The sequence below is a fragment of the Mandrillus leucophaeus genome, unplaced genomic scaffold (genome assembly GCF_000951045.1).
Source record: "Mandrillus leucophaeus isolate KB7577 unplaced genomic scaffold, Mleu.le_1.0 Scaffold148, whole genome shotgun sequence".
In the NCBI taxonomy this organism is placed as follows: domain Eukaryota; kingdom Metazoa; phylum Chordata; class Mammalia; order Primates; family Cercopithecidae; genus Mandrillus; species Mandrillus leucophaeus.
In genome coordinates, this window is record NW_012101454.1 from 823,139 (window position 1) to 849,849 (window position 26,711).

The 26,711-nt window shown below is 36.8% G+C and overlaps 1 protein-coding gene across 1 annotated transcript in view; it reads left to right on the forward strand.

The window, feature by feature from the left end:
* Nucleotides 1–7,380, forward strand: part of CASD1 (CAS1 domain containing 1) — a 47,833-nt gene extending 40,453 nt beyond the window's left edge. Inside the window, exons 13-16 of the mRNA XM_011974673.1 lie at nucleotides 1,678–1,818; nucleotides 2,706–2,783; nucleotides 4,858–4,950; nucleotides 5,866–7,380. Coding sequence (XP_011830063.1) covers nucleotides 1,678–1,818; nucleotides 2,706–2,783; nucleotides 4,858–4,950; nucleotides 5,866–6,132 — 579 coding nt within the window. The 3' untranslated portion in view covers nucleotides 6,133–7,380. The remainder of the gene's footprint in view (nucleotides 1–1,677; nucleotides 1,819–2,705; nucleotides 2,784–4,857; nucleotides 4,951–5,865) is intronic.
* Nucleotides 7,381–26,711: the final 19,331 nt, after the last annotated feature.

A 26,711-nucleotide genomic window follows, 5' to 3' on the forward strand; every position in this document is an offset into this window, starting at 1 on the left:
AGAGAAAGAAAGAAGACATCCCAACCGGCTTCTAAGCTTTAAGAATCTAGTTTAGGCCGGGCACGGTGGCTCAAACCTGTAATCCCAGCACTTTGGGAGGCCAAGGCGGGTGGATCACGAGGTCAGGAGATCGAGACCATCCTGGCTAACACGGTGAAACCCCGTCTTTACTAAAAATACAAAAAAACTAGCCGGGCGAGGTAGCGGGTGCCTGTAGTCCCAGCTACTCGGGAGGCTGAGGCAGGAGAATGGCGTAAACCCGGGAGGTGGAGCTTCCAGTGAGCCGAGATCTGACCACTGCACTCCAGCCTGGGCGACAGAGCAAGACTCTGTCCCAAAAAAAAAAAAAAAAAAAAAAAAAAAAGAATCTAGTTTAAAACCCAAGATTACTATTATAAGAGGATACTAAACTATGCAATATCCATTTTGTGGTAGAAATGTGCAAAAAAGAAAGAGCGGTGTCTTGTATTAGTCTATGAACTTGATCTTGAAGAAGGTTTAAGGTTTAATTGGCCAAGAAAATGTACATCTAGCACAGCATTTGGAAAACAGATACTAAGTAACTATTAATTACTTAATTCTTTCCTTTTTTCCTTTCATTTTTGACTCATCTCTTTTTTCCAACAAATGTTTTCTTAGTGCTTATTCTTTGCCTTTCCTAGTTTCCAACACCTATGCACTTTTCCAGTGTACTACATTGCATCTCAAAACCACATTTGAATAAAATGTTTGCTAAAGTCTCTACATCAAATAATTTTTAAATTTACTCAATATTCTCATTAGAGCAGTGTATTATGATATGACTGTCCCAGTCTATTTAGGCTGCTGTAGTAGAGTACCATAGATTGTGTGGTTTATAAACAACAAAAATTTATTTCTTACAGTTTTGGAAGCTGGGAAGTGTAAAATCACACCAGCAGATTTGGTCTGGTGAAGGCCCACTTGCTGTTTCATAGACACTCGACTTCTCACTCTGTCCTCACGTGCTGCAAGGGGCAAGGATGCTCTCTGGGGTCTTTTTTTTTAAAGGACATGAATCCCATTCATGAAGGCTCTGACCTAATGACCAACCAAAGGCTTTACCTCCAAAACTATCACACTGGGGATTAACATGATTCAACTTACGATTTTGAGTGGAAGGAAATGTTCAGTCTGTTGCAATGATAGTTCACATTAAGTCTTTGTTTAAAAAGAGAAAGCTCGTGTACTTTCTGTTCTACCATATTTTTTTCACTTTTTTGAGCATATACTTTTTTTCGAAATTATGACCTGGTGGTGTTATTCTTTGTTTTATTTGACTGAAAGGACTGATATAAAATGTGTTTCATCTTTGTTGGGTGCATTTAAATTTTATCATACGTCTGTAGGAGAGTTTCTTTCTGTTTTTAAATTGTCTTTATTACTTCACTTACCACTGAGACGGCTCAGAATGAACCAGCATTATCTCATATTGTTCCAAGAGATGCTTGCTTGTCTATTGCTGATGGTTTCTAACAAGCATCAGCTTTATTTCATTTCTTGAAGTTTCACTCTTGAAGTTGAAGTCCTTCATAGACACTTCAAACTTTAAGCTTTTAACCTACCTACTTTTATTCATATATTCCTCACTAACCAAATAGTTTTCCTGTTTTTTGAAAACTAACTGTTTAAAACAGATTTTCTGTCTTTACTTTTCAGGTAGTTTTCCATGGAATGCTGTTTGCTTTCATTTATCTGGCTTTGCAGAAGCGTCAAATACTTTCTGAAGGAAAGGGTGAACCTCTTTTTTCAAACAAAATTTCAAATTTTCTATTGTTTATTTCAGTAGTTTCTTTCTTGGTAAGTTTTGAAAACTTTCCAAAATCCTAAATGGTATGGAATATTAATGTTAAGATATAGAAATATAATCAGTTATTTTTAATAATAAATCTTTTATTGTTTTCTCCTTATTTTTCTTTTTAATATTTAGAAATTTTAATACTTCTCTTCCAGTAATTGATAGGATAGCTAGACAAATTTAGTAAAGCTATAGACTATCTTAAGGACATGATCAATTTGACCTGATGTTAGAATAGTTAGGTAAGCAATAACAGCAGAATACACATTTATCTCAAATGCATGCAAAATGTTTGCCAAAATAAACCATATTTTTATCTATAAAAATACTTTCAATAGTTTTTAAAAATTGTTTATTTTTAATTATGAATACATATTCATATTTATGGGGCGCATGTGATATTTTGATGCAAGCATGCAATGCATAATGATCAAATCAAGGTAATGTTAAATGCTTGAGGCGATGTATATCTCCTTATTTTTCTAACTGGACTTAAATTCTAAAGAGACTGTATATAAGTTAAAAATGAAGAATAAATGAGAGCTCAATTAAATGGGAATTTTTAAAGTTACAGTAAATTTGGGAGAAAATTTAATGTAAAGTGTTTCATATGGAGTGCCATCACTGCCTTTTGATCACTATTTCCAGAAAAGCACAGACTTGTGCACCTCCCTCTGTGCTTTCTTATGTTTGGACAGTTGAACATACCAAAACAGGTGATGAGCAAACTTGTAAGCGGTTTTTACTGATAGTTATATAGCATAATGAAGTATAAAGTTATAAATGAAGAAAACTGTTAAAAAAACAAAACAAAACAAAAAAACACTGTGAGGCTTATGCCTCTTCCAGACTTGTTTTTGTGAACTTTTCCATACATTTTTTGTTTTAGACCTATTCCATCTGGGCTAGCAGTTGTAAAAACAAAGCAGAATGCAATGAACTCCATCCATCTGTTTCTGTGGTGCAGGTACTTATCTTGATTTAGAGAAATTTTTGCATCTTAATTCTTGATAAGAAAATGGTTTTTAGCGGCAGAGGGATTTGAGATTTAACTCCAGAAAATGTAGAGAAGTTACTTCATCTTTCTAAGCCCTTCCTTTCTCTGTAGTAGTAGGGGTATTAAAATCTCTTTCAAAGGGTTCTTGTATTTAATATGTGAAAATGATGTAGCTCAGTATTTTTCACTTAATCTGCCCTTAGAAAACGTTAATTCCCGGCCGGGCATGGTGGCTCACGCCTGTAATCCCAGCACTTTGGGAGGCTAAGGCTGGTGGATCACCTGAGGTTAGGAGTTTGACACCAGCCTGGACAACATGGTGAAACCCTGTCTCTACTAAAAATACAAAAATTAACCAGGCATGGTGGTGGGCATCTGTAATCCCAGCTACTTGAAAGACTGAGGCAGGAGAATCACTTGAACCCAGAAGGCGGAGGTTGCAGTGATCCGAGATTGCATCTTTGCACTCCAACCTGGGCGACGACCAAGACTCTGTCTCAAACAAACAAACAAACAAAAAAACCCAAGAAGTTAATACTACATGCTAGATATTATGCCAAGGGCTGCAGTGGTTACCAAATCAGACATAGTTCCTACTCTCTTGGAGCCTACATTCTTTTTAGTGTTGTACATCTTACACAATACTTTTATTATAATAAACTCATTAAATGGTTTTATGTTTAAAACCTTTGTTTAGGTCTTACCTTCATGATTTTCACCATTTTGTATATCACCTGTACTATTAATTATTTACAGTGTTTCTTTAAATGACTCACAACCTGTGCTATAATTAGTACCTTATGTATGTTTTCTCATTTAATGTTCACATCAACCTTTCAAAGTAAAGCTTATCTCTATTTGTGTGAATTAAGAAAAAGACCCACAAGATTAAGTGCCTTGCCACAAGTCCCAGAACTAACACAAGCAAAAGACGAGATTTAACCTTGAGTCTTTTTGATGCTATTGCCCATGAGAATCACTCAATTATACCTGAGTGGTTCACTTTGGTTCCTTTTTCCCATATTATCTCCTCCTTCTTCATCTTTTATGCATCCTAGAGACTTCTTAGATCCTTTGACAAAATGCCGAAGATGATCAACATTGAATATGAGTTTTTCCCTGAAGTGTGAACAGATTTGTCAATCCTTTTATAAGAGAAAGTTTCTGGAAAGTAGTAGTGAAAGTGGAGATTCTTTTTTTCTTTATAGTTTCTTGCTTTTTTATAAGGAGGGTGGATTCTAAGGAAAGGATTCTTTGCTTGGTAAGCTGGTTATTGGATGTGAGACAATTATTAACATGGCACATGTGTGGATATGTAACAAACCTGCACGTTGTGCACATGTACCCTAGAACTTAAAGTATAATAAAAAATAGTAATAAGAAGAAAAGAAAATGCAAGATTGTTCCACCGAAAATGAAAGATTGTTCCACCTGGTACAGAAGGATAGGGGAGAGGAGTAAAGGCCAGGATCTCAAAAGCTGGAGATTCTTTCGGGAGAGAAAAGATCTAGAGAGGAAAATATCGTACATGTGAATATAGTTCAAGACATCATTTACGAGGCCATGCAGAGCAAACATGAAGACATGTTAAAAGCCATGCCATTTCCCATACTATCATGGCTGTCAGCCAAAGGAGAATTTTGAAGGGAGTCGAGAGAGGGAGTGACTGTCAACCAAGCAGATACTTTATGAGAGCAGCAAAATTATATGATTTTGTGAAGTGTTGCTACATAAATATGATAGCAACTTTTTCTACACAAAGGGCCCTAGGCAAATTTGTAATTTTTTCAGTATACATAAAATTGTTCAGTCATGAACTACTAAAAATGTTCATTGGTATGCAGCATACAGACCATGTGTTGAGAAATCCAGTTTGAGTAGGCTCTAGAACAAAAATAACTTTCTAATACTTTTAGAATATAAAAAGACCATTGTATATGTGTCAAGTTCACAAAGAATAAGGTTATCATTTAAAAGAAAGCTTTATACAAAATAATTTTCAATAAAGAGATTATTAATATTTGCCTTTGTGCTTTTTCTTTAGATTTTAGCCTTCATCCTAATAAGGAACATCCCTGGATATGCCCGTTCAGTTTACAGTTCATTTTTTGCTTGGTTTGGAAAAATTTCATTAGAGGTTGGTACATTAATATTTTGCTTATCTTACACAGCCAGGTGTTACATGTTTGTGTATGTACATGTGTATATGTGTAAATATCACACATATATATGTGAGTATGAAAATCAGACATACTTTTTTCTAAACCAAAGCTATTATGGAATTACAAGGAAAAGACAGAACTTTCAACAATACTGAAGTATTTTTGAATGTTTTTAAGCCTTATTTTTAAATGACTAGATATAGATTACTTGCAAAGTATTATTTACATTGTCTTGAGCTTTCAAGCACAACCAAGATGCTGAGATCAAGAGAGAAAAATATTAGACCAGGTATATAAATGAAATCAAGCTGAGGGGATTTTGATTTTTTGTTCATCTCCGTAATTAAATGTTTACTGGAATTCAGTTTATTGATGCACACCATAATAAAATTTATCCTTATTATGATTGGAAATCGTGGGAGAAAGTATAAACTCATTACATTTTGTGTAAGATGCATTATATGAAATTATTTACAAAATCAGTTTGAACAGTAGATTTTGAAATGTATTCTGAGTAGTCCAAGCCTTATTATTTCAAATAGAATGTTTTAAAACAATTTATATTGTAATCATAACATATATTTTAGAGTTTTTAGAGTATAAGATTTATTAAATTGTCTCATAAATAGGGAAAATAAATTCCTCTTTGAGTTCTTGAATAATTGTTCTATTATTTTCTTTGGTCTCATTTATAAGAGAGATTGTATTAGCAGTTGGAGTTCTAAGGAGTAGACTGCAGTGGACTTTTCAGGGCCAATAGTGAGACAGAATAAAATGGTTTTAGGAAAGCCTTCTAATGTTACTATGCGATCAAATGTTTAAATTAGGAAAAACTATAATTTATTCGTGGACCCTCTATAAATATCTGACTTAAATATTTTTTCTCCTAGCTGTTTATTTGCCAGTATCACATATGGCTGGCAGCGGACACAAGGGGTATCTTGGTACTGATACCTGGAAACCCTATGCTCAACATCATTGTCAGCACTTTCATATTTGTTTGTGTGGCACATGAAATTTCTCAGATCACTAATGATCTTGCACAGATTATTATTCCTAAAGATAACTCATCTCTCTTGAAAAGGCTGGCATGTATAGCTGCATTTTTTTGTGGACTCCTCATCTTATCATCCATTCAAGATAAATCAAAACATTAGGTTCCAAAAATTCTAAAAAACCTAAACTCTTCAGGCTTACTTTGTGTGTCTCTAGAAGAGAAAAGCATCTATCTGGAGATATAAATGTATATGTAAATATAAACGTTTGTGGCAAGAGGACAGTTCTGTGATATCTGTTGAACATGTGTGGTTGTATATATTAGAAATGTACATATCCAATGTGAAATACTAAACAAACAAAAAACCGGAATGCATTGTATAGAACTGCATGTGAAGTCTTTTCTACTGAATCTATATTTCCATTTGTAAATGATTTTAAGTTAACATATGAAGGCAGGGAAATGATTACCTTTCCAGTAAAGAATATAGATAATTTAATTAACTTAGTGACACCACCGAGTGTTTTGATATAACTAAATTTGTGGTAATAAGACTGTCTGCACCTATATTCATCGTGGAACTTCCTATTTCATTGGAAACTTTCTTACTCAAGAATGACGGCAGTATTGCTTTCTTATATGTGCAATGAAGTGGAATGATAAACAGTATGCCTTTAATTTATATGTGTTCTTGTTCTGATGTTATGTTTTCTGAAATGATTTTTCTTCCTAACTGTGGTTTTCAGGTATGCAAGCCGAAATCTTTGTACACTTTGCCTCACAGAATAGTTCTGAGGCTCCAGTACAGGGTTTTGTCATTGTTGATGTTATTGTTGCTTCTTTTTATAAAAAGCCAAAATTTTTTTTCCAATCCAAACGTTCACCTGTTTCCTTTCCTCAAGCTATACCAGTGTAATACCAGTTACCCTGTGGATCCATTTAATATGTTATCCCCACTAATTAATTTTCGTATATTATTTCCAATATTTGGAAAACTCTTTATAACCATTTGGTATTTCCTATTACCCACCTCCTATTTTACATATTTATCAGTCTAAACTTGTACAGTGTAGTAAACATGCAAGTTGTTATGATTGGGCTGTATTACCGTAAGTAGAATTTTAAGTAAACTGGTGAATTTGGTCAATAAATGTTTTTGCTTTTTTTTTTTTTCTTTTTACAGGCTGTTAGAGGTATACATTTATTTATCTGTTGTACAGATTTGATTATGATTTTAATGTTTGAAAGATTGCACTTGTTTGCTTTTACTATGTGTGGGGTAAAATATATTTTCTGTTCACAGTATATGAAAATATGGAGTAATTTAAACAGTAAATAAACATTCTGTGGATGCTTATTTTTGTATTGGCAAAGTATCAATTAAACTCTTTGTGTTCTTTTTCAAAAATGCTGAATCCATTAATGATTGGTTCAAATATCTAATTTATTTCCTCAACTTAAATTTGCTTTTTAAATTGCTTAGTATGTAGGGGTAGATTACCAAATGATAGTTGAATAAAGAATCATTTAGTTATCAGAGCTTCAGAGGGTCATCTGCTTTCCACCAAGGAAGTTTAAGCATTATGGTTCATTAGTGATTTTGCTTGAAGATTTTAAAAATGTAATTTATTTAGCACTGCATTTATGTGCTACTGATATACCTCCATTAATTGAGGAATATTTCTTGGACAGAAATGTGTGTTCTTTCCTTTTCTCCCTTCTTTTGCCCTTACTTAATCTTTTGACATTTCCCAGATAGACAATTGTAATGATTCATTGCTCTGCCTCCTAGACTGCAGCCTTATAAGTAGAGAATAGTATAGTTATAAATCAAAAACTTCCAAGTACTGTGATCACATTATTCTTGTTCATGTAGCTTGCCAATGAGTACAGTGCATTTTAATTTAGCTTGTAAGTTTTATCACCTGAAAAGGTTCTTCTTGATGAAACAATTGAAAAAGAAAGATGACCAGTCTCCCTGTGTATTTTTGGAAGCACTTACATCTTCAGTAGTGATGCCCAAGTGAATATATGCTTTTCTCTCCTATTTGAACTCAAGCCTAAAACTTACCTGGTGAGCCCTGTTTCTTCATCACATGTTCTTATTTAATATAAAGCACTATTTTTTACATATAATTATATATATAATAATTTGTATAATTTAAATATGTATTTGTAGTTACAAATGTATTTTATATTTGATTTTCTTAATTAGTCTTAAAAGGTTATTGTGGAAGTTGCCACAATGTAGCACCTGCATATATGGTAAATGTCTTAATATTTTATTTTCTGCATCGACTCAGGTACTGACCAGTTGCATTACTCAGTCATACCATTCTTCAGAATAAGATTTTCAACAGGATGTTTAGGTATGCTAAAGTTGAGATAAAACCACAGAGGTTCTCTAAATTCAGATTTTCTATAATAGAAATCACAGTCAGAAATCTACCATCTGGCTTTAAAAGGTAATTGCTTGACTGAATTCCATGTCAAATCGTTCGTCCTTTCCTTTGCCAAAACTTCCCATTTTTGTGCATAACCAATAGGAGCATTAAAAATTCAGCCCACATAAATTAATAATGTTTTACAAGGATGTGAAACCCAAGTTCATTCATTATTCTATTCTCAAATGACTTTATACTGAAACCTTAAAAAGAGAATGCATCCTGGATATAGTCATTGATATCATAAACTGGATGTGGTCCATGGCTTACATTGCAGACAATTCAGTGTTTTGCGTGATGAATTGGATATACCACATGGGAGTCTGCTGTATGACAGGAGATTAGGTAGTATTGTACTTAGAGATTTTTGGAACAGTTGAAAGAAATTCAATTCTTCACATCATTCAAGAGAGAAATTACCTTTTTAGCTTAATAGTGGAGACTGAAATAAAGATTGCCAGTTTTGGTTGGCAATTCAATCCATCTTACCGCTTTGAATATTTCTCTGCAAAGACATTCAAAAATGATTGCGTACATTTATGACTTAATTTGTTCATTCTTAGAATAATTGTGATTTGGGGAAACTTACTTGGCAAGGTGAATTCTGACTCATTTTCTTATACTAAAAATGGTTTCCAGAAAAGGAAGTGGTGGTCCAAACTATGTTCCCAAAATTGTGGTGCTTGATGACTGATTTCCAGAGTAGATTTCTGATTTTATTTAATTAATTAATTTTTTGAGACAGAGTCTTACTCTGCCACCCAGGCTGGAGTGCAGTGGCACGATCTTGGCTCACTGCAACCTCCGCCTCCCGGGTTCAGGCAATTCTCCTGCCTCAGCCTCCTGAGTAGCTGGGATTACAGGTGCCTGCCACCATACCTGGCTAATTTTTGTATTTTTAGTAGAAATGGGGTTTCACCATGTTGGTCAAGCTGGTCTCGAATTCCTGGCCTCAAGTGATCCACCCACCTCAGCCTCCCAAAGTGCTGGGATTACAGGCGTGAGCCACTATATCTGGCCTGATTTTCTGATTTTAAATCTTACAAAAATTTAATGGCACTATTTGTTCTGCCTTTCCATATTAATAGTCATAGTAGAAACAAGGAGACACAAATGGAAGCTATTTAACTGCCATTCAGTATGGTACCAGAACCTAAATATAACAATATTGGAATACCCAAATTCTGTATATATGTCTATATATATGTATGTGTGTATATATATGTATATATATGGAATAATTTCTTAAAAAATTATGCAAATATTTATGTTCAAAAGTAACCATTATGAACAATTTGGGGGGAATATGAAATTGAATAAAATACTCTTTGTTTTTCAAGGACTTGGCAGTAAAATTGTCCCGAACATCTGACATTTTACATCTTAGTAAAAAAGTATTAAAATTGTTTTGCTTTTGTTTTGTTTTGTTTTGAGAGGGAGTCTCGCTCTGTTACCCAGGCTGGAGTGCAGTGGCGTGATCTCGGCTCACTGTGTCCTTTGCCTCCCAGGTTCAAGCAATTCTCCTGCCTCAGCTTCCCAAGGAGCTGCGATTACAGGTGTGCACCCCCAGGCCTGGCTAATTTTTATATTTTTAGTAGAGACGTGGTTTCACCATGTTGGCCAGGCTGGTCTTGAATTCCTGACCTCAGGTGATCCACCTTCGTCGGTCTCCCAAAGTGCTAGGATATAGGCGTGAGCCACTGCACCCAGCCAAACATTTATTAAAATTATTATTTCAAATTCAAAGTAAAACTAAGAAAAATGTCATAATTAAATGTATTTCCCTTTATTTTCAAATTAAATATCTTCAATATTATACATGCCTATGTTGTATTAAAAGCTTATACTATCATTCAGTAAAAATAAAGCTTGATTCTATATCTAGCAGTTTTGTTGGTTTGTTTGGTTGTTTTAATTCTTAGGCTTTGTCTTTCTCTTTTCTATCCATCCTTAGTACTTGATTTTTGACTGTAGCTCTTTCATAAGTAGGCTAGTATTTGTTTTGTTTTGTTTTGTTTTTAACAAGTCACAGGGTCAAAGTCCTGCTGATAGATGGAATTATCATGAGACTAGACTAGACAGGTTTTTGAAGATAACTAATACTGGGAGTGGCATGATGTGTTTTTCTTAGGTTATTCAGGAGAAAATAGTGGCAGTTATTTCTGGTGTTGAGAGAAAACTGGAACTAAGAATTCAGCACTTTCTTTCCTTGACCCCTTCCATTTCATCCCCACCTCTAGACCCTGTCATTGGGAGAGACAAAGTGGTGGAAAAACATTTAGTTGAAGTCTGAGGAATCCAGTACTTTCAAAGCACATAATGCATAAGGCTCATGGAGCTGGAGCCCTTTCTCAGAGACTGTAAGATTTAAAATGGGAACTATAAAGAAGTAATACCTGGGCCAGAATATCCAGGAAAAGTTTTAGAGTAATGGGAGAAGTGGGACTTGTAAAGTTGTATATTTGGATATATTATTAAGTTACGCTAATATCAGTGTGGAATGGATGCAAGAATATGTAGATTAATGGATAGAATCAGAAGCATAAAAACAGGTTTTATCAGAAGATACTAGAATAAGGTAATGGTTTAATTTCACATTACTGGAGAAAGGTAGAAATATTCTTTAAATAGCCCCAGGACTATTGCTTAATGGGGGAGTGAGAGCAATAAATTCCCATTCTTACTCTGTATACCAAAAGAAATATAAAATGATTAATAGGTTTAAAGACATGTAAAATAAACAGTAGAAAACGTAGGTGAACATCTCATTCTTAGATGAGAAATGACCTGTTAAGGCCAAAAGGTAAAACCAGAATTGCTACATCTATTACATGAAAATTTAAAATTTCAGTATGCCAGAAAACATAAATAGAAAAAATACAGTGGGAACATTTTAGAACATTAATATTTGATAAAAATTTAATATCCTGGTTCGTGACCAGCCTGGCCAATATGGCAAAACCCCATCTCTACTAAAAATACAAAAAATTAGCCAGGTGTGGTGGTGGGTGCCTGCAATTCCAGCTACTTGGGAGGCTGAGGCAGGAGAACCGTTTGAATCCAGGAGGCAGAGGTTGCAGTGAGCCAAGATCACGCTATTACACTCCAGCCTGGGCAACAAGAGCGAAACTCCGCCTCAAAAAAAAAAAATTAAAATCCTGGGTGTATAGAGAGCCCTTACAGTTTAGAAACACCAAGCTGTTTTCCAAATTTCACTTGGTTCCTAATTCTATACAGAAGGTCACTTCATTCAAATACCTCAATATACATTACATAAATAATTTAACTTGGAAGAACGTCTGGAAACCACAGTACTCAAAGTTAGGCTTCCTATGGATGCTTTTTGGGAATTGATGGGTGGAGAAAGATTTTTTAATGGCCACTGTATTTAGTTACGCCTTCCTTAAACATTTTCCAGACTAAAATTAGTTAAGACTAGGTTATTGAACAGAACATTGGAACCTAAATGGCCCATCTCTCTGTGCAAGAGCACAGATTCAATTTTTTTTTTTTTTTCCTAAGGAGAACCTTGGTCAAACTCTAGGGTATTCCCTCAGAAACTGCTGATTATTAAACTCAAGTTTGCCTAAAAGATGTCACTCCTACACCAGCTCAATGTCTCATTAACACTGTTTTTCTTAGAACCCTAGGGTGGCTGAACTTCAGTAATGAGCCCTCAGCTAGCTAATATCTCTCTTCTGTGGGTTTGACTATGGTTAACAGTATTTATAAAGGAATATTAGGGATTTGCTTTTTATCACTTCCTCAGATACTTTAGAATGTGCCTGAGAATTAAGTCTGGCAAGCACTTAGCAAAGACCACCTGGACAGTAACTTCCTGACTTACCCCTAGTATTTCTCTTGAGTTTGAAGCCATTGGTTAGCATTGCAGGACATTCTATAAACAATTCTATGAAACTCATCATTGTGTCAACTGTAGGAATGTTGACTACATTACACAGTGGGCTCTTTTTGTGGAGCCTGAAGTTATTTCATTCTGACCTTACTGTAATATTTGCACCTCTTCTAGACAGCTCATTTTCTCCTGTCTTAGGTACAATGTGAGTTGACTTTTTATGTTTGCCGATAAGAAGCTAGAGCTAAATTTGTTCTCCATCCCAGAAAACAGGGCACTTTGGTATTATTTGTATTAGTCTCATTCTTGATCTCTTTTTCCTTCTTACCTACTTCAGATGTTATTTGGCTGTATTTTACCTAGCCGTATAAGCCATCTTACATTCTTTTTTGAAGTGAGGCAGTCTGGTAGTCCTAAGTGTTTCTTCAGACCACACCAGTCAGGATGATCAAGAGTCAGAGTATATACAAATAGTAGTATTAATATTTTTGCATTACTGGTTGTGTTTGAAAATCCTAGCCTTCCAAGTCATTTGTCTCCACATTAGGGTCCCTGAGTTGCTCATGAAATGTCCCTATAATAAATGTTCACAGTTCTCTACAATTCTCCTTATGAAAATAAGGCCGAAAGTTCTTATCCTATTGACCTCATGTGTTTCTTCTCAGCCAATACTGTTTCCTTTTTTTTCCTTTGAGATTACCAAAAATTCCAGTGGTAGCTATGCCATTTCCTTCTCTAACTGCCAATTGTTTCCTCTTTTGAGATTGTTGCTCTGAGGACCAGATGTCAGGCTGCAAACTCAAGATGTTGGTACACACTGGCCCTTATGACGTAGCTTTAACCTCTTCTATGGATGCTTCTTAATGCCATGTCATCATGTTGCAGCCTGGGAGTGGTTTCATTTTAGACCAGATGGTCTCCAACTGGGATGTAGTCTCAGCTGACTGCTTTTTCTTTTATGCCAGAGAATGCTGGAGGATTCAGGAAAATTCCTGTATTTTACAGCTTAGTTTTCCTGGCCCTTCAGAAAAATATGAGATGCTGAAACAACCTGATATGATGGTGCCTAGAAGGAGTAAGGTCCTCCTTATGCCCAACCCTATCTTAAATACAAAGGCCTTTGTAGAAACAGCAGTATCACCTTTAGGGGGGATCTGCTCTATGAATCTCCGATGATGTATGACAAAGTGAGCAGTGACCAAATTGCTAGAGAAATGAGTAGCAAGAAGGAACATGGAACTTGAAGACGTCGAGTGGACCATGTAAGAAAAGAGGTTATACTACCTCCCTCATTACCCCTTTTTCCAAATATCATAAATGGGGGCAATATTAAAGATGCGTCTTCCATGCAAGGCTCAGAAAAGGCCTCTGTGGAGATAATAGTTAAACTCTGGAAAACTCTTACACATAGATAAGGAATTTGAGGAAAAACAATTTTTTGGTGGTTTGGCCAATTAGAGAATGAAGCCATAACTAACTACTTGCAGTTTTCAATATTTTTCTTAAAATTCCTGCTTATTTTTTTATCCTTATGCAACTTAAGGGCTTGTCTTTTTCTTGGTAATTTAGAAGTATTCCTTGTATAATAAGGAAGACAACTCTGTCTAATTTTGCAGACACTTTCCTGGTTGCCACTTGTCTTCTGTTTTGACTGTTATTTCTTACATTTTTTGTTCTAACAAATCCATACATTTTTCAGTAATAGCACAGCCCTTTCTTATTTAGCACCCCCACCCCTACCCCCCTGCTAAAAGCTGGCTACCATTTTTATCACTTGGTATATGTCCAGAGCAGTATCCCTAAGTGTGAAATGTATTGCCCCCAGAACCCAAAGAGCCTACCAGGCACTAGGAGCTTCCTTCTTTGCAGTAGGGAATACAAGATGCAGCAGTGTGTTTTTTATTTTGATTGACATGTCTTGTCATAGCCGTGACTGCTGGACTCTTAAAAAGTGTACTTAAGTGGCAAGACTACTAGTCTTTTAATGGCTTATTTCCCATACTCTAGAGTACATGTGTCTCACCAAGACCTCCAGTGTGATAACCACTTTATGAGCATGATGTCCTCAACATAATCAACATGATATCCTATGGGATGTTTAGATAGTTTAGATCTCTTTGGACTATTTTATGACACACAGCAAAAGAGTTACCACAGCCAAGAAGCAAATGAATATTTTTGTCTCTTTCATGTGAATGCAGACAATTTCTGATTGGAATGGAAAGAACACATTCACTAAGCCCGTGGACATGTACCTGAGGCCTTACTACTCTGCTCTAGCAATGGAACTGTGTCTGGCGCAACAGTTGCGGTCCAGGCTACTGCTTGGTTGAGCTTGTTGTAGTGTACTGATATTCCTCAAGATCCATCTGGTTTCTGCAGGGCCAGACTAATGAATTAAAGTGACGTGATAGGGACCACTATCCCTGCATTCTTTGGATCTTTAATGGTTGCACTAATACCTTCCATCACCCCTGGGATAAGAAATTGTAATTTACCATCTTCAGCAGTTAGGGAGGCAGTTTCAAAGTCTTCCACTTGGCCTTGGTCCTCTGTGATAGCTCTTGCCCCACAGGCAAAGGACCCAATTGAGGCTAACTTCAGTTTTCAAGTATATAAATTCCGGTTATACATTCAGGAAATGACCACAGGGTCCTGGCTAAAGTAGTACTAAATGGGGTGCATGGTCCAACAGGGTGGATCCATGGACACAGTGAACCTACTTTGGCTAGGACCCCATTTACTACTTAGTCTTTGCATGCTCCCACTGAGAAGGCCTTGAAAATACTTCGAGTCTCCATGTATCAATGTCAAATAGTTCTCAAAATGGCTGGTTATTCTCCTTTTAACAGCAACAATCGCATTAGTAAATGTCGGTAAATCTCAGGGGAGAACTGAACAAAGCTTTGCAGTACTGTATATATTTGTGATTGCGTTGCAGGGTTCTTTCTCTTGGGAAATTGGCCAACTCTTTAGGTAATGGGTTCCAGATCTGAACATAGTCTCAGATCTGGGAAATCAGCAAGGAATTGCAATGTTTTGTTGGGCTACGGCTCTCAGCCTCCTGCTCCTCCATTCTTGCCTTCTGATTGTATATGTTAAGTAACACAGTAATTCCCTGCCCATGTATCCCATGTATTTTTCCCCTAGAGACACCATATTCTATTATCTATCTCTACTATTCCTTGCCGTGAAGACCGTTTGGCTACCCCTAAGACTCTAATGGTAAAGCAACTCTGACAATTATGTGCCACTTCCTGGCCTCTGTTGTTTTAGGGCCTATCAACCCATTGTGAATAACAAGACGAGTTCTGTGTATATTCCCAACCCATGTTTCAGAGTCCCGAGCTTCACATAAGGGTCCTAAATTTAGAGTAATAGACCTGCCTTGGCTGAGCATTTAAACACCTCTGGTGCTCTGTAACCCTAGTTATTAAATCCTGAACTTACTTCCCACTGAAGGTAAAGTTCCTCTTTGTAAGCTTCCTAAAAGGTCCTGTGGCTGTAAAACTTAGCTTATGTCTGTTAACTGCCTTCAGCTTCTCATCCTCCATCTACAGGACATTCATACAGCTGAACAATAACCCATTGACTTAACTGTCCCTGTAGGTGCTGTTCCTCCCAAACCCTTCAAATGCCTCAATTGTCACATTAGTAAAGGTGCTTCCCTCCACCAGGACATTTTCCCAGGTCTCCACTAATGAAAATTTCAGCAATTAAGCTATCACCTATGCCAAGGACTCCATGATTCACATTCTGCTTAATAAGGGGCTTCTCGTTGCCTGCCGAGCATGAGTGAGCCAGTCTCCTAACCTCATCTTACCATATACATTCTCAGACCACTCCAGGTACCAACTATGTCACTTTGGATTCCCTAGAAGCAGACAGAATCATACATGCAATACATTTGCTAAGGAAAATACTTGTGAAGGATAAAGGGGAAAGGTATCAGGGGTAGTCAGAGAATTGGGTAAGAAGAGCTTCAGAATGCAATGCAGCTTCAAGAAAGTCTTGGCTAGGATGATGGGGAGCTCCAAAACCAAGATTACCATTGGAAATGTCAACCACTGAGCGGGAATGAGCTGACTCTAGTACTGCTTCCATGCCCAGTCATTGGCTGGGATCAGCGGCCCAGGGAGAACCAAGACTTCCTCACAATAGGTTTTTTGAAGGGAGAGCTGAGCAGCACATTTTCATATCAACCACGAAGAATGAGGTGAACATTTATAGATAATAAATGCAGAAATTTACAATTAAATTCATGGGCTTCATCAAAACACCAGAAGAAAAACTAGGAATAGAATCATATATATGTGAAAATTCTTAATACAGTATACATAGAATTTTAAGTAAGCAAAGAAAGGAGGGAAACAAAATATAATTTTTATCTAATTTCTGATACAGAAAGAATAGTTCAAGCATATAAACAAAAGAAAGCAAAATGAATGTGATTATAATACTTGTAAAAAAGAAATGCCACAAACGAGTCAAATTGGAAGAAAAAAAAAAAAACTTGACAAATGGACTACTTTTAACATCCTTACATAAAGAACTCTTACAATTTTTTTAAACACAGGTTTTCTCCAACTTATGACTGTTTCATAGTTTATGATTCCATATAGTACTTTTATTCCATTACTTTGGTCTCCATTACATAAATAGTTTAGCTTGGAGGGTGCATCAGGAAGCAACACTGCTTAAAGCTAGGCATTCTAATGGAAGCTTTATTGAGTTTTCTCTCTCTCTTTTTTCAAATGTGCCATAGTGGGCTTTTGGTTACGCCTTCCTTAAACATTTAACGGAGTAAAATTATTGAGTCTGTGCTATATGGAGCAGAAATCTGGGCCCTCAATTGACCATTTGTCTGTGATTAAGAGCAAATTCAGTTTCTTCCTGAGGAGAACCTTAGCCAGGTCTTAACTACCCCTCGGCTCATCATGGTGTGGCAGCATGATGGCTCTTCTGGTTAGGCTTTCCGACATGCGGAAATATTTCTCCTAACCCTGGTGGATCCTCTAGCAGTTCATACTTGAATTTGTACCCTGAATCATCCAAACAGAGTAGCTATACTCCAGATATTTACCAGGGGTGTTATACACTTTCACATTTATTCTGCTAACTGTGATGTTTAGTCTTACTGGTTCCATCCTTTTTTTTTTTTTCAATCTTTCTGTTAAAGATTTATTTCCTATTGGAACCAAGTGTGTGAGTTCAAACCCACATGTCAGATTTTGCTTCATGATTATCAGAGGCTAGTACTCATCCATCTTGTTTTATATGTGTTTTTTGTTGACTGCTCTTTATTATAGTGATTTGTTTTTCTCTTTTCTAACATGTTGAAATGGCCTAGTTTTTATTTGTTTTCTATTGATTTGAGCCTCCTGTACCCTGCTTCTGTCATACCAGTGGTTACCTTATCTTTCTTCGGAACTCTAATGTTATCTGAGTAGGGCCATGTAAAAGAAAGACATATTATTGAAACAAAAATGAAAATTGCCATGAGCCGGTTTTTTACCTCATGAAGCGTGCGTACACTTCATTTTTGGCAAGGTACTGGCCCTGAAAATACCAGTGCAGTAAGGGGATCTCAGAAAGAAGACACCAGAGAGTTTGTAAGCCCCTCTCTCTCAACATTCTGGTCATCTTTAAAATACCAGGGAAGCTATGTGGAGAGAACTGAAATAGGAATGTCTACTGTTGCCAGCCTATGCCTGCTAGCTTCTTTTTTCAAAGGCAAGATCATTTATTATTTCCTTGTTATGTATGTATTTTTGAATAGGGAATATATTTAGGTGTTTCAATAATAAAATATTAAGGGCAGATAGTGAAAAGTTTTATTTTTCCTCTACAATTCCTCATCTGCCTAGTTCCCACAACTGCTACTCCCCAACTACACATAACCAGTCTTACTAGCTTTTTATGTATTCTTACAGAGTTCCTTTATACATTATAAGGAAATGGAAATATATATTCCTTTAACATTTATCCTAAATTAACTTATAAAGTTCATGTGATTCCAACATGAACATGAATAGTTTTTTAAAGAAATAAGCTGATTCTGAATTATATTTGGAAAAATAAGAATTGCAAGAAAACCTCTGATTTAAAGGAAGAGCATTATGGGAGGGTACTTTCACCAGAAATAAAAATGTATTATTTTATAATATCGTATGACATAATATAATAGAAAGCCTATCGAATTAAAACTGTGTGGAGCTGATGCATGAATAGCTAGTGATACAGAGTAAAAAGTACATAAATCATCCCATACATGTTTATGAATTTAGTATATGCTATAGGTAGTAACTCAAGTCAGTTACAAAAAAGATGGATTGTTTAATAAATAATACTGGCAAGAAGGTTGTCATTTTAAACAAAATTAAGTTGGATCCCTACCATACATCATAAGAGTATGGAAAAAATACAAATGATATCCTGTATTACTTTGGAATGATAAAGTACTCTTTATTCAAAAACTATGCAAAATCCAGAAGTCATAAAAGATTGACAAAATCTGCTATGTTAGAAAAAAATGTTTTGCAAAGCAAAAACAAGTAAATCCAAAGGTAGACTGAGAAAAGGCACTTGTATCTTATATTATAGACAAAAGGCTAATCTCCCCGAAATATAAAGACTTCCTAGGCATTGATGAAAAAAGAACAAACAACAGATAAGTGAAGTGGGTGCTATGGTCTGAATGCGTATGAATTAATATGTTGAAACCTAATCACCAATGTGATGGTATTTGGAGATGGGGCCTTTGGGAGATGATTAGGTCATGAGGGCAAACCCTCATGAATGGGATTATTGCCCTTATAAAAGAAGCCCCAGGGAGTTTCCTTGCCCCTTCCACCATGTGAGGACATAGAAAATGGCCATCTAGGAATCAGGAAATGGACCCTTTCCAGACATCAACTCTACCAGCACTTTGATCTTGGACTTCCTAGCCTTCCATACTGTGAGAAATAAATTTCTGTTGTTTATAAGCTACCTAGTCTGTGGTACATGTTATAGCAACCCAAATGGACTAAGACAGAGGGGAAGCAGTATAAGCAAACTGTTCACAGAAAGGGAAATATTAATGCCTTTTAAATATATGACAAGATATGAGTTGATAAGACGCTGTTGAGTGAAGGTTATGGCAGGACAGCACAGATGCATTGCTGTGGGAATATAAATTCCTAGGGTCCCTATGGAGGGCAGTCTAGATACACATATTAAAATAAAAAATGCATATACCACATCTGGTGACTTATATTGGTGGAAAAGGGTATATACATAAGGTCATTCACTGCAGTATTACTTGTAATTGATTGTACAATTGATAATTGTAATTGGAACTAACATCATCAATAAAGGAATAGTGGATCAATGATCTGGTAACCAATACTATATAACACCATGTAGTGGTGATAAAGAATGGGGAGATTATGTATTAACAGGGAAAAATCCCAAGGAATATTGCTAAGTGAAAAAAATTTCAGAAATCTGAGTATATTTTATGTTTTTAAGAAGACAGAGTCTTACTCTGTCACCCAGACTGGACAGCAGTGGTGTAATTTTGGCTCACTGCAGCCTCTACCTCCTGGGCTCAAGTAATCCTCCTGTCTCAGCCTCCCAAGTAGTTTGGCACCTCCGCACTTGGCTAGTTTTTAAGTTTTTTGTATAGATGGGAGTCTGTCTATGTTCTCCAGACTGGTCTCAAATTCCTGGCCTCAAGGGGTCCTCCCACCTCAGCCTTCCAAAGTACTAGGATTACAGGTGTGAGCCACCACACCAGGCATGAAGTGTGTCTCTTGTAGACAGCATATAGTTGGATCATTTGAAAAACTCCATTCTACCAATCTCTGACTTTTTGTTTTTTCTTTTTTGAGACAGAGTCTCACTCTGTCGCCCAGGCTGGATTGCAGTGGTGTGATCTCGGCTCGCTGCAAGCTCCACCTCCTGGGTTCACACCATTCTTCTGCCTCAGCCTCCTGAGTAGCTGGGACTACCAGTGCCCACCACCATGCCCAGCTAATTTTTTGTATTTTTAGTAGGGACGGGGTTTCACCTTGTTAGCCAGGATGGTTTTGATCTCCTGACTTTGTTATCTGCCTGCCTCAGCCTCCCAAAGTGCTGAGATTACAGGTGTAAGCCACCTTGCCTGGCCCAGTCTCTGACTTTTGATTGCAAAGTTTAATCCATTTAAAGTACTGACAAGGATTTACTTCTGCCATTTTATTAACTATTTTCTGCCTGTCTTATTATTTTTTTGTCCCCTATTTCCTCTACTACTGCCTCTTTTCATGTTTAGTTGATTTTTCTGTAGTAAAAGGTTTTGATTCCCCTCTCACTTCTTTTTGTGAACCTTCTAAAATTATTTTCTTTGTGATTACTATGGGGCTCATATTTAACATCCTAAATTTGAATTGATAACTGCAATAGCATGCAAAATCTCTGCCTCTATACAACTCTGTCTCCTTTTATGTTACTGACGTCACAAATTACATTTTTATGCATTGTGTGTCCAATAATATAGATTTATGTTTTACACATTTCTCTTTTTTTTTTCGGGGGTGCGGGGAACGGAGTCTCCCTCTGTCACCCAGGCTGGAGTGCAGTGTCATGATCTCGACTCACTGCAACATCCACCTCTCAAGTTCAAATGATTCTCCTGCCCCAGCCTCCTGAGTATCTGTGACTACAGACATACACCACTATGCCCAGTTAATCTTTCTACTTTTAGTGGAGACGGGGGTTCACCATGTTGGCGAGGCTGATCTTGAACTCCTGACCTCAGGTGATCCAACTACCTTGGCCTCCCAAAGTGCTGGGATTACAGGAATGAACCACCATGTCCATCCCACATTTGTCTTTTAAATCATGTAGAAAAAGTAGAGCTATAAAGCAAAATTACAGTAGTATCAACTTTTTTGTTTACTGGTGTATTTAACTTTACTGAAGATCTTTATTTCTTTATTTGGCTTTGAGTTACTGTTGAGTGTCCTTTACCCTGAAGTACTACCTTGAGCATTTCTTGTAGGACAGGTCTAATGGTAAGAGAATCCTTCAGCTTTTCTTTATCTGGAAATGTCTTAAATTCTCCTTTTTTTTTTTTTTTTTTGAGACAGAGTCTCACTGTGTCACCCAGGCTGGAAAGCAATAGTGCAATCACAGCTCACTGCAGTCTTGACCTCCCAGGCTTAAGTGATCCTCCCACCTCAGCCTCCCAAGTAGCTGGTACCACAGGCACAAGCCACCATGCCTGGCTAAGTGTTTAATTTTTGTAAAGACAAGGTCTCCCTATGTTGCCCAGGCTGATCTTGAACTCCTGGGCTCAAGCAATGCTCCTGCTTCAGCCTCCCAAAGTACTGGGATTACAGGCATGAGCCACCATGTCCAGCCACACACCCCCTACCCCCATTTTTGAAGGACAGTTTTGCCAGACATAGAATTCTTAGTTGACAGGTTCCCTACTGCCTCCACCCCTGCAGGATGTAATAATTATGAGGAGCTTGATACAGAAAACCTAAACTGCCTTGAAATTATTTTTAGTAGAAAGTTGGATTTTAAGGGTGCTGCCAATGAGGGCTCAAAAGAAAATAAGAAACAGTATTTGAACCTGCATAAAGGGAGATTCTTGTCATGTAGTGGTAGAAAGCTTAGGGAAATTGTTTCCTGGAAAGAGAACTCACAAATGATAAACTTAGATACGTAGCTAAGGATATTTCCAAGCAAGGTATTGAAGATATGCCTGGTTTGCTTACAGTAAAAAATGAGAGAAAGGAGACAAAAAGTAACCAAGACTGGATGACATTTAAAATTCCAGCTTCTCTATGTGGCAAAATAAGCCTAGAATCAGAAATGGCTGCCAAAAGTGTGGCACAAAAAGATGGTTGAGTGTATGACTGTACAACCTTTTACTAAAACCTCAAAAAAAAAAAAAAATGGTTAGAAGATGAAATCGTATAAAGGACCCTTGCAAGAGATTAAGGTTGTGCCTTACAGATCTTCCCAACCTAGAGGACTTCTATGAAACAAAAGTGGTGTCCCTCAGCAGGAGGCCAAAATAGAGAAGGAATTCTCTCAGAAACATCTGGGATTGTGGCTTTTGCCTACTGAAGTTAATATCCATTAAACCCATGGAATGCCCTTAACATTTTTTTCTTTCATTTTGACCTTGGAGAATCTGATGATTATGTGCCTTGGGGTTGATCTTCTCCTGCAGTATTTTACTGGGGCTCTCTAGATTTCCTAAATTTGAATGAGATTACAGGCCTGAGCCACCATGCCTGGCTAATAATTTTTATCTTAAAGTTTATTTTTCTGATACAATATTCCAGCTTTCTTTTGGTCAACATTTTCCTGGAATATCTTTTCTTCTGTAATTTTGCTTTCAACTTATTTGAGTCTCTGAATCTCAAGTGTGCCTCTTGAAGACAACATATAGTTGGATTATGTTTTTTTGTTGGCTTGGCTTGGTTGTTGGTGGTATATAGGAATGCTAGTGATTTTTGTACATTGATCATTTCTCTAATGATCAGTGATATTGAACTTTTCTTCATATGCTTGGCCACATGTATGTCTTCTTTTGAAAAGTGTCAGTTCATGTCCTTTGCCCATTTTTAATGGGGTTGTTTTTCTCTTGTAAATTTGTTTAAGTTCCTCATTGATGCTGAATATTAGACTTCTGTTAGATGCCTAGTTGGCAAATATTTTCTCCCATTCTGTAGGTTGTCTCTTCACTTTGTTGATAGTTTCTTTTGCTGTGCAGAAGTTCTTAAGTTTAATTAGATCCCGTTTGTCAATTTTTTGCTTTTGTTTTGATTGCTTTTGGTGTCTTTGTCATGAAATCTTTGCCCATTCCTATGTCCAGGATGGTATTGCCTAGGTTGTCTTTCAGGGCTTTTATAGTTTTGGGTTTTATATTTAAGCCTTTAATCCATCTTGAGTTGATTCTTGTACATGGTGTAAGGAAGGAGACAAATTCCAATCTTATGCATATGGGTAGCCAGTTATCCTAGCACCATTCATTTGAATAGGGAGTCTTTTCCCCATTGCATGTTTTGTCAGTTTTGTTGAAGATCAGATGGTCATAGGGGTGCAGCCTTATATCCTCTATTCTGTTCCATTGGTCTATGTTCCTGTTTTTGTACCAGTAGCATGCTGTTTTGGTTACTGTAGCACTGTAGTATAGTTTGAGGCATCAGGTAACACAGTGCTTCCAGCACTGTTCTTTGTGCTTAGGATTGCTTTGGCTATTCAGGCTCTTTTTTGGTTCCATATGAATTTTAAAATAGTTTGTTTTTTCTAGTTCTGTGAAGAGTGTCATTGGTAGTTTGATAGGAATAGCACTGAATCTGTAAATTGCTTTGGGCACTATGCCCATTTTAATAATGTCAATCCTTCCCATCCTTGAGAGTGGGAAGTTTTTCCATTTGTTTGTGTCTTCTCTGATTTCTTCGAGCAGTGTTTTGTAATTCTCATTGTAGAGATCTTTCACCTCCCTGATTAGCTGTATCTTCGATATTTTATCCTTTTTCTGGCAATTGTGGATGGAATTGCCTTTCTGATTTAGCTCCTGGCTTAGCTGGCTGTTGGTGTATAGGAATGCTAGTGATTTTTGTACATTGATTTTGTATCCTGAAACTTTGCTGTAGTTGCTTATTAGTGAAAGGAGCTTTTGGGCTGAGACTATGGGATTTTTCAGGATGTAGAATCATGTTTGTCGGCAAACAGAATAGTTTGATAGTTTGATTTCCACTCTTCCTGTTTGGATGCCCTTTATTTCTTTCTCTTGCTTGATTGTTCTGGCTAGGACTTCCAGTGCTATGTTAAATAGGAGTGAAGAGAGAGGGCATTCTTGTCTTGTACTGATTTTTAAGGAGAATGCTTTCAGCTTTTGCCCATTCAGTATAATGTTGGCTGTAGGTTTGTCATAGATGGCTCTCATTATTTTGAAGTATGTTCCTTCAATACCTAGTTTATCGGGAGTTTTTAATATGAAGGGGTGTTGAATTTTATTGAATGCCTTTTCTGCATCTATTGAGATAACCATATGGTTTTTGTCTGTACTTTTGTTTATGTGATTAATCACATTTATTGATTTGTGTATGTTGAACCAACTTTCAATCCCAGGATGAAACCTACTTGTTTGTGGTGGATTAGCTTTCTGATGTGCTGCTGGATTCAGTTTGCAAGTATTTTGTTGAGGATTTTTGCATCAGTGTTCATCAAGGATATTTGCCTGCAGTTTTCTTTTTTGTTTTGTGTCTCTGACAGGTTTTGGTATCAGGATTATGCTGGTCTCATAGAATGAGTCGAGGAGGAGTCCCACCTCCTTAATTTTTTGGAATAATTTCTATAGGGATGGTACCAGCTCTTCTTTATACATCTGGTAGAATTTGGCTGTGAATCCATCAGGTCCTGGGCTTTTTTTGGTTGGTAGGCTACTTATTACTGATTCAGTTTTAGAGCTTGTTATTGGTCTGTTCAGGGAATCAGTCTCTTCCTGGTTCAGTCTTGGGAGGGTATATGTGTCCAAGAATTTATCTGTCTCTTCTGCATTTTCTAGTTTGTGTGCATAGAGGTATTCATAGTAGTTTCTGATGGTTATTTTTATTTCTTTGTGGTCAGTGGTAACATTCCCATCATCATTTCTGATTGTTTTATTTGGATCTTCTCTATTTTATCCTTTATTAGTCCAGTTAGCAGTCTATCTATCTTAATGATTAAAAAAAAAATTCCTGGGCTGGGTGTGGTGGCTCATGCCTGTAATCCCAGCACTTTGGGAGGCCGAGGCGGGTGGATCACGAGGCCAGGAGATCAAGACCATCCTGGCTAACACGGTGAAACCCCGTCTCTACTAAAAATACAAAAAATTAGCCGGGCGTGGTGGTGGGCACCGGTAGTCTCAGCTACTCAAGAGGCTGAGGCAGGAGAATGGCATGAACCTGGGAGACAGAGCTTGCAGTGAGCCAAAATCATGCCACTGCACTCCAGCCTGGGTGACAGAGGGAGACTCCATTTCAAAAAAAAAAAACCAAAAAACAAAACAAAACAAAACAAAAACCACCAATTCCTGGATTTGTTGATCTTTTGAATGGTTTTTCATGTCTCAGTCTCCTTCAGTTCAGCTCTAATTTTGGTTATTTCTTGTCTTCTGCTAGCTTTGGCCTTGATTGTTTTTGCTTCTTGAATTCTTTCAGTTGTGATGTTAAGTTGTTAATTTAAGATCTTCCCAACTTTTTGATGTGGGCATTTAGTGCTATGAATTTCCTTCTTAACACTGCCTTAGCTGTGTGCCAGAGATTCTGATATGTTTTATCTTTGTTTTGATTATTTTCAAAGAATTTCTTGATTTCTGCCTTAATCTCATTATTTACCCAAAAGTCATTAAGGAGCATGTTGTTTAATTTCCATGTAATTGAATGGTTTTGAGTGATCCTCTTAGTCTTGACATCTGTTTCTTTGTGCTCTGGTCCCACAGAATGTTTGGTATGACTTCCATTCTTTTGCATTTGCTGAGGATTGTTGTATGTTCAATTACATGGTCAATTTTAGAGTATGTGCCATGTGGTCATGAGAATGTATACTCTGTTTTTTTGGGTGGAGAGTTCTGTAGAGGTCCATCAGATCTATTTGGTCCAAAGTTGAGTTCAGGTCCTGAATATCCTTGTTAATTTTCTGCCTCAATGATCTGTCTAATACTGTCAGTAGGACTCCCTTTAATATTTCTGGTAGGGCAAGCTTTCTAGCATTTCTTTACTTTGTGTTTATCTGGGAATGTCTTAAATTCTTCTTCAGTTTTTCAAAATAAGTTTGCTGGATATAAAATCTTTGGTTGATGATTTTTCCCCCAAGGACTTCGAATATGTCATCCCACTGCCTTCTTGCCTACATGGTTTCTGATGAGAAATCTACTGTTAATCTTGTTGAGGAGCCCTTGCACATACTGAATTACATTTTTCTTGCTGCTTTCAAGAGTCTTTCTTTTTCTTTGTCTTTCAATAATTTGATCATGATGTGTCTAAGTGTGTATCTCTGAGTTTGTCTTGCTCAGAGTTCATTGAGCTCTTGAATGTGAATGTTTTTCATCAAATTTTGGAAGTTTTGGCCATTGTTTCTTGATGTATTCTTCCTGTCTGTCTCTTTCTCTGTCTCTTCTCCTTCTAAGATTCCCATTATGCATATGATGATATGCTTATGGAGTAAGACAGATCTCTCAAGCTCTATTTATTTACTTTCATTCTTTTTTTGTTTTATTCCTCAGACTGGATAACCTCAATTGTCCCATATTCAAGTTTGCTGATTCTTTCTGCTGCCTGCTCAAATCTGCTGTTAAATCCTTGGGCAGGAGGATTGGGTTGCTCAAATCTTACACATTTCAAAGAAATGTTTATCTTCAGGCCTGGCCATTGGCTGGCCCCTGGAAGGTAGCCTCTGAGCCCTTGGAAC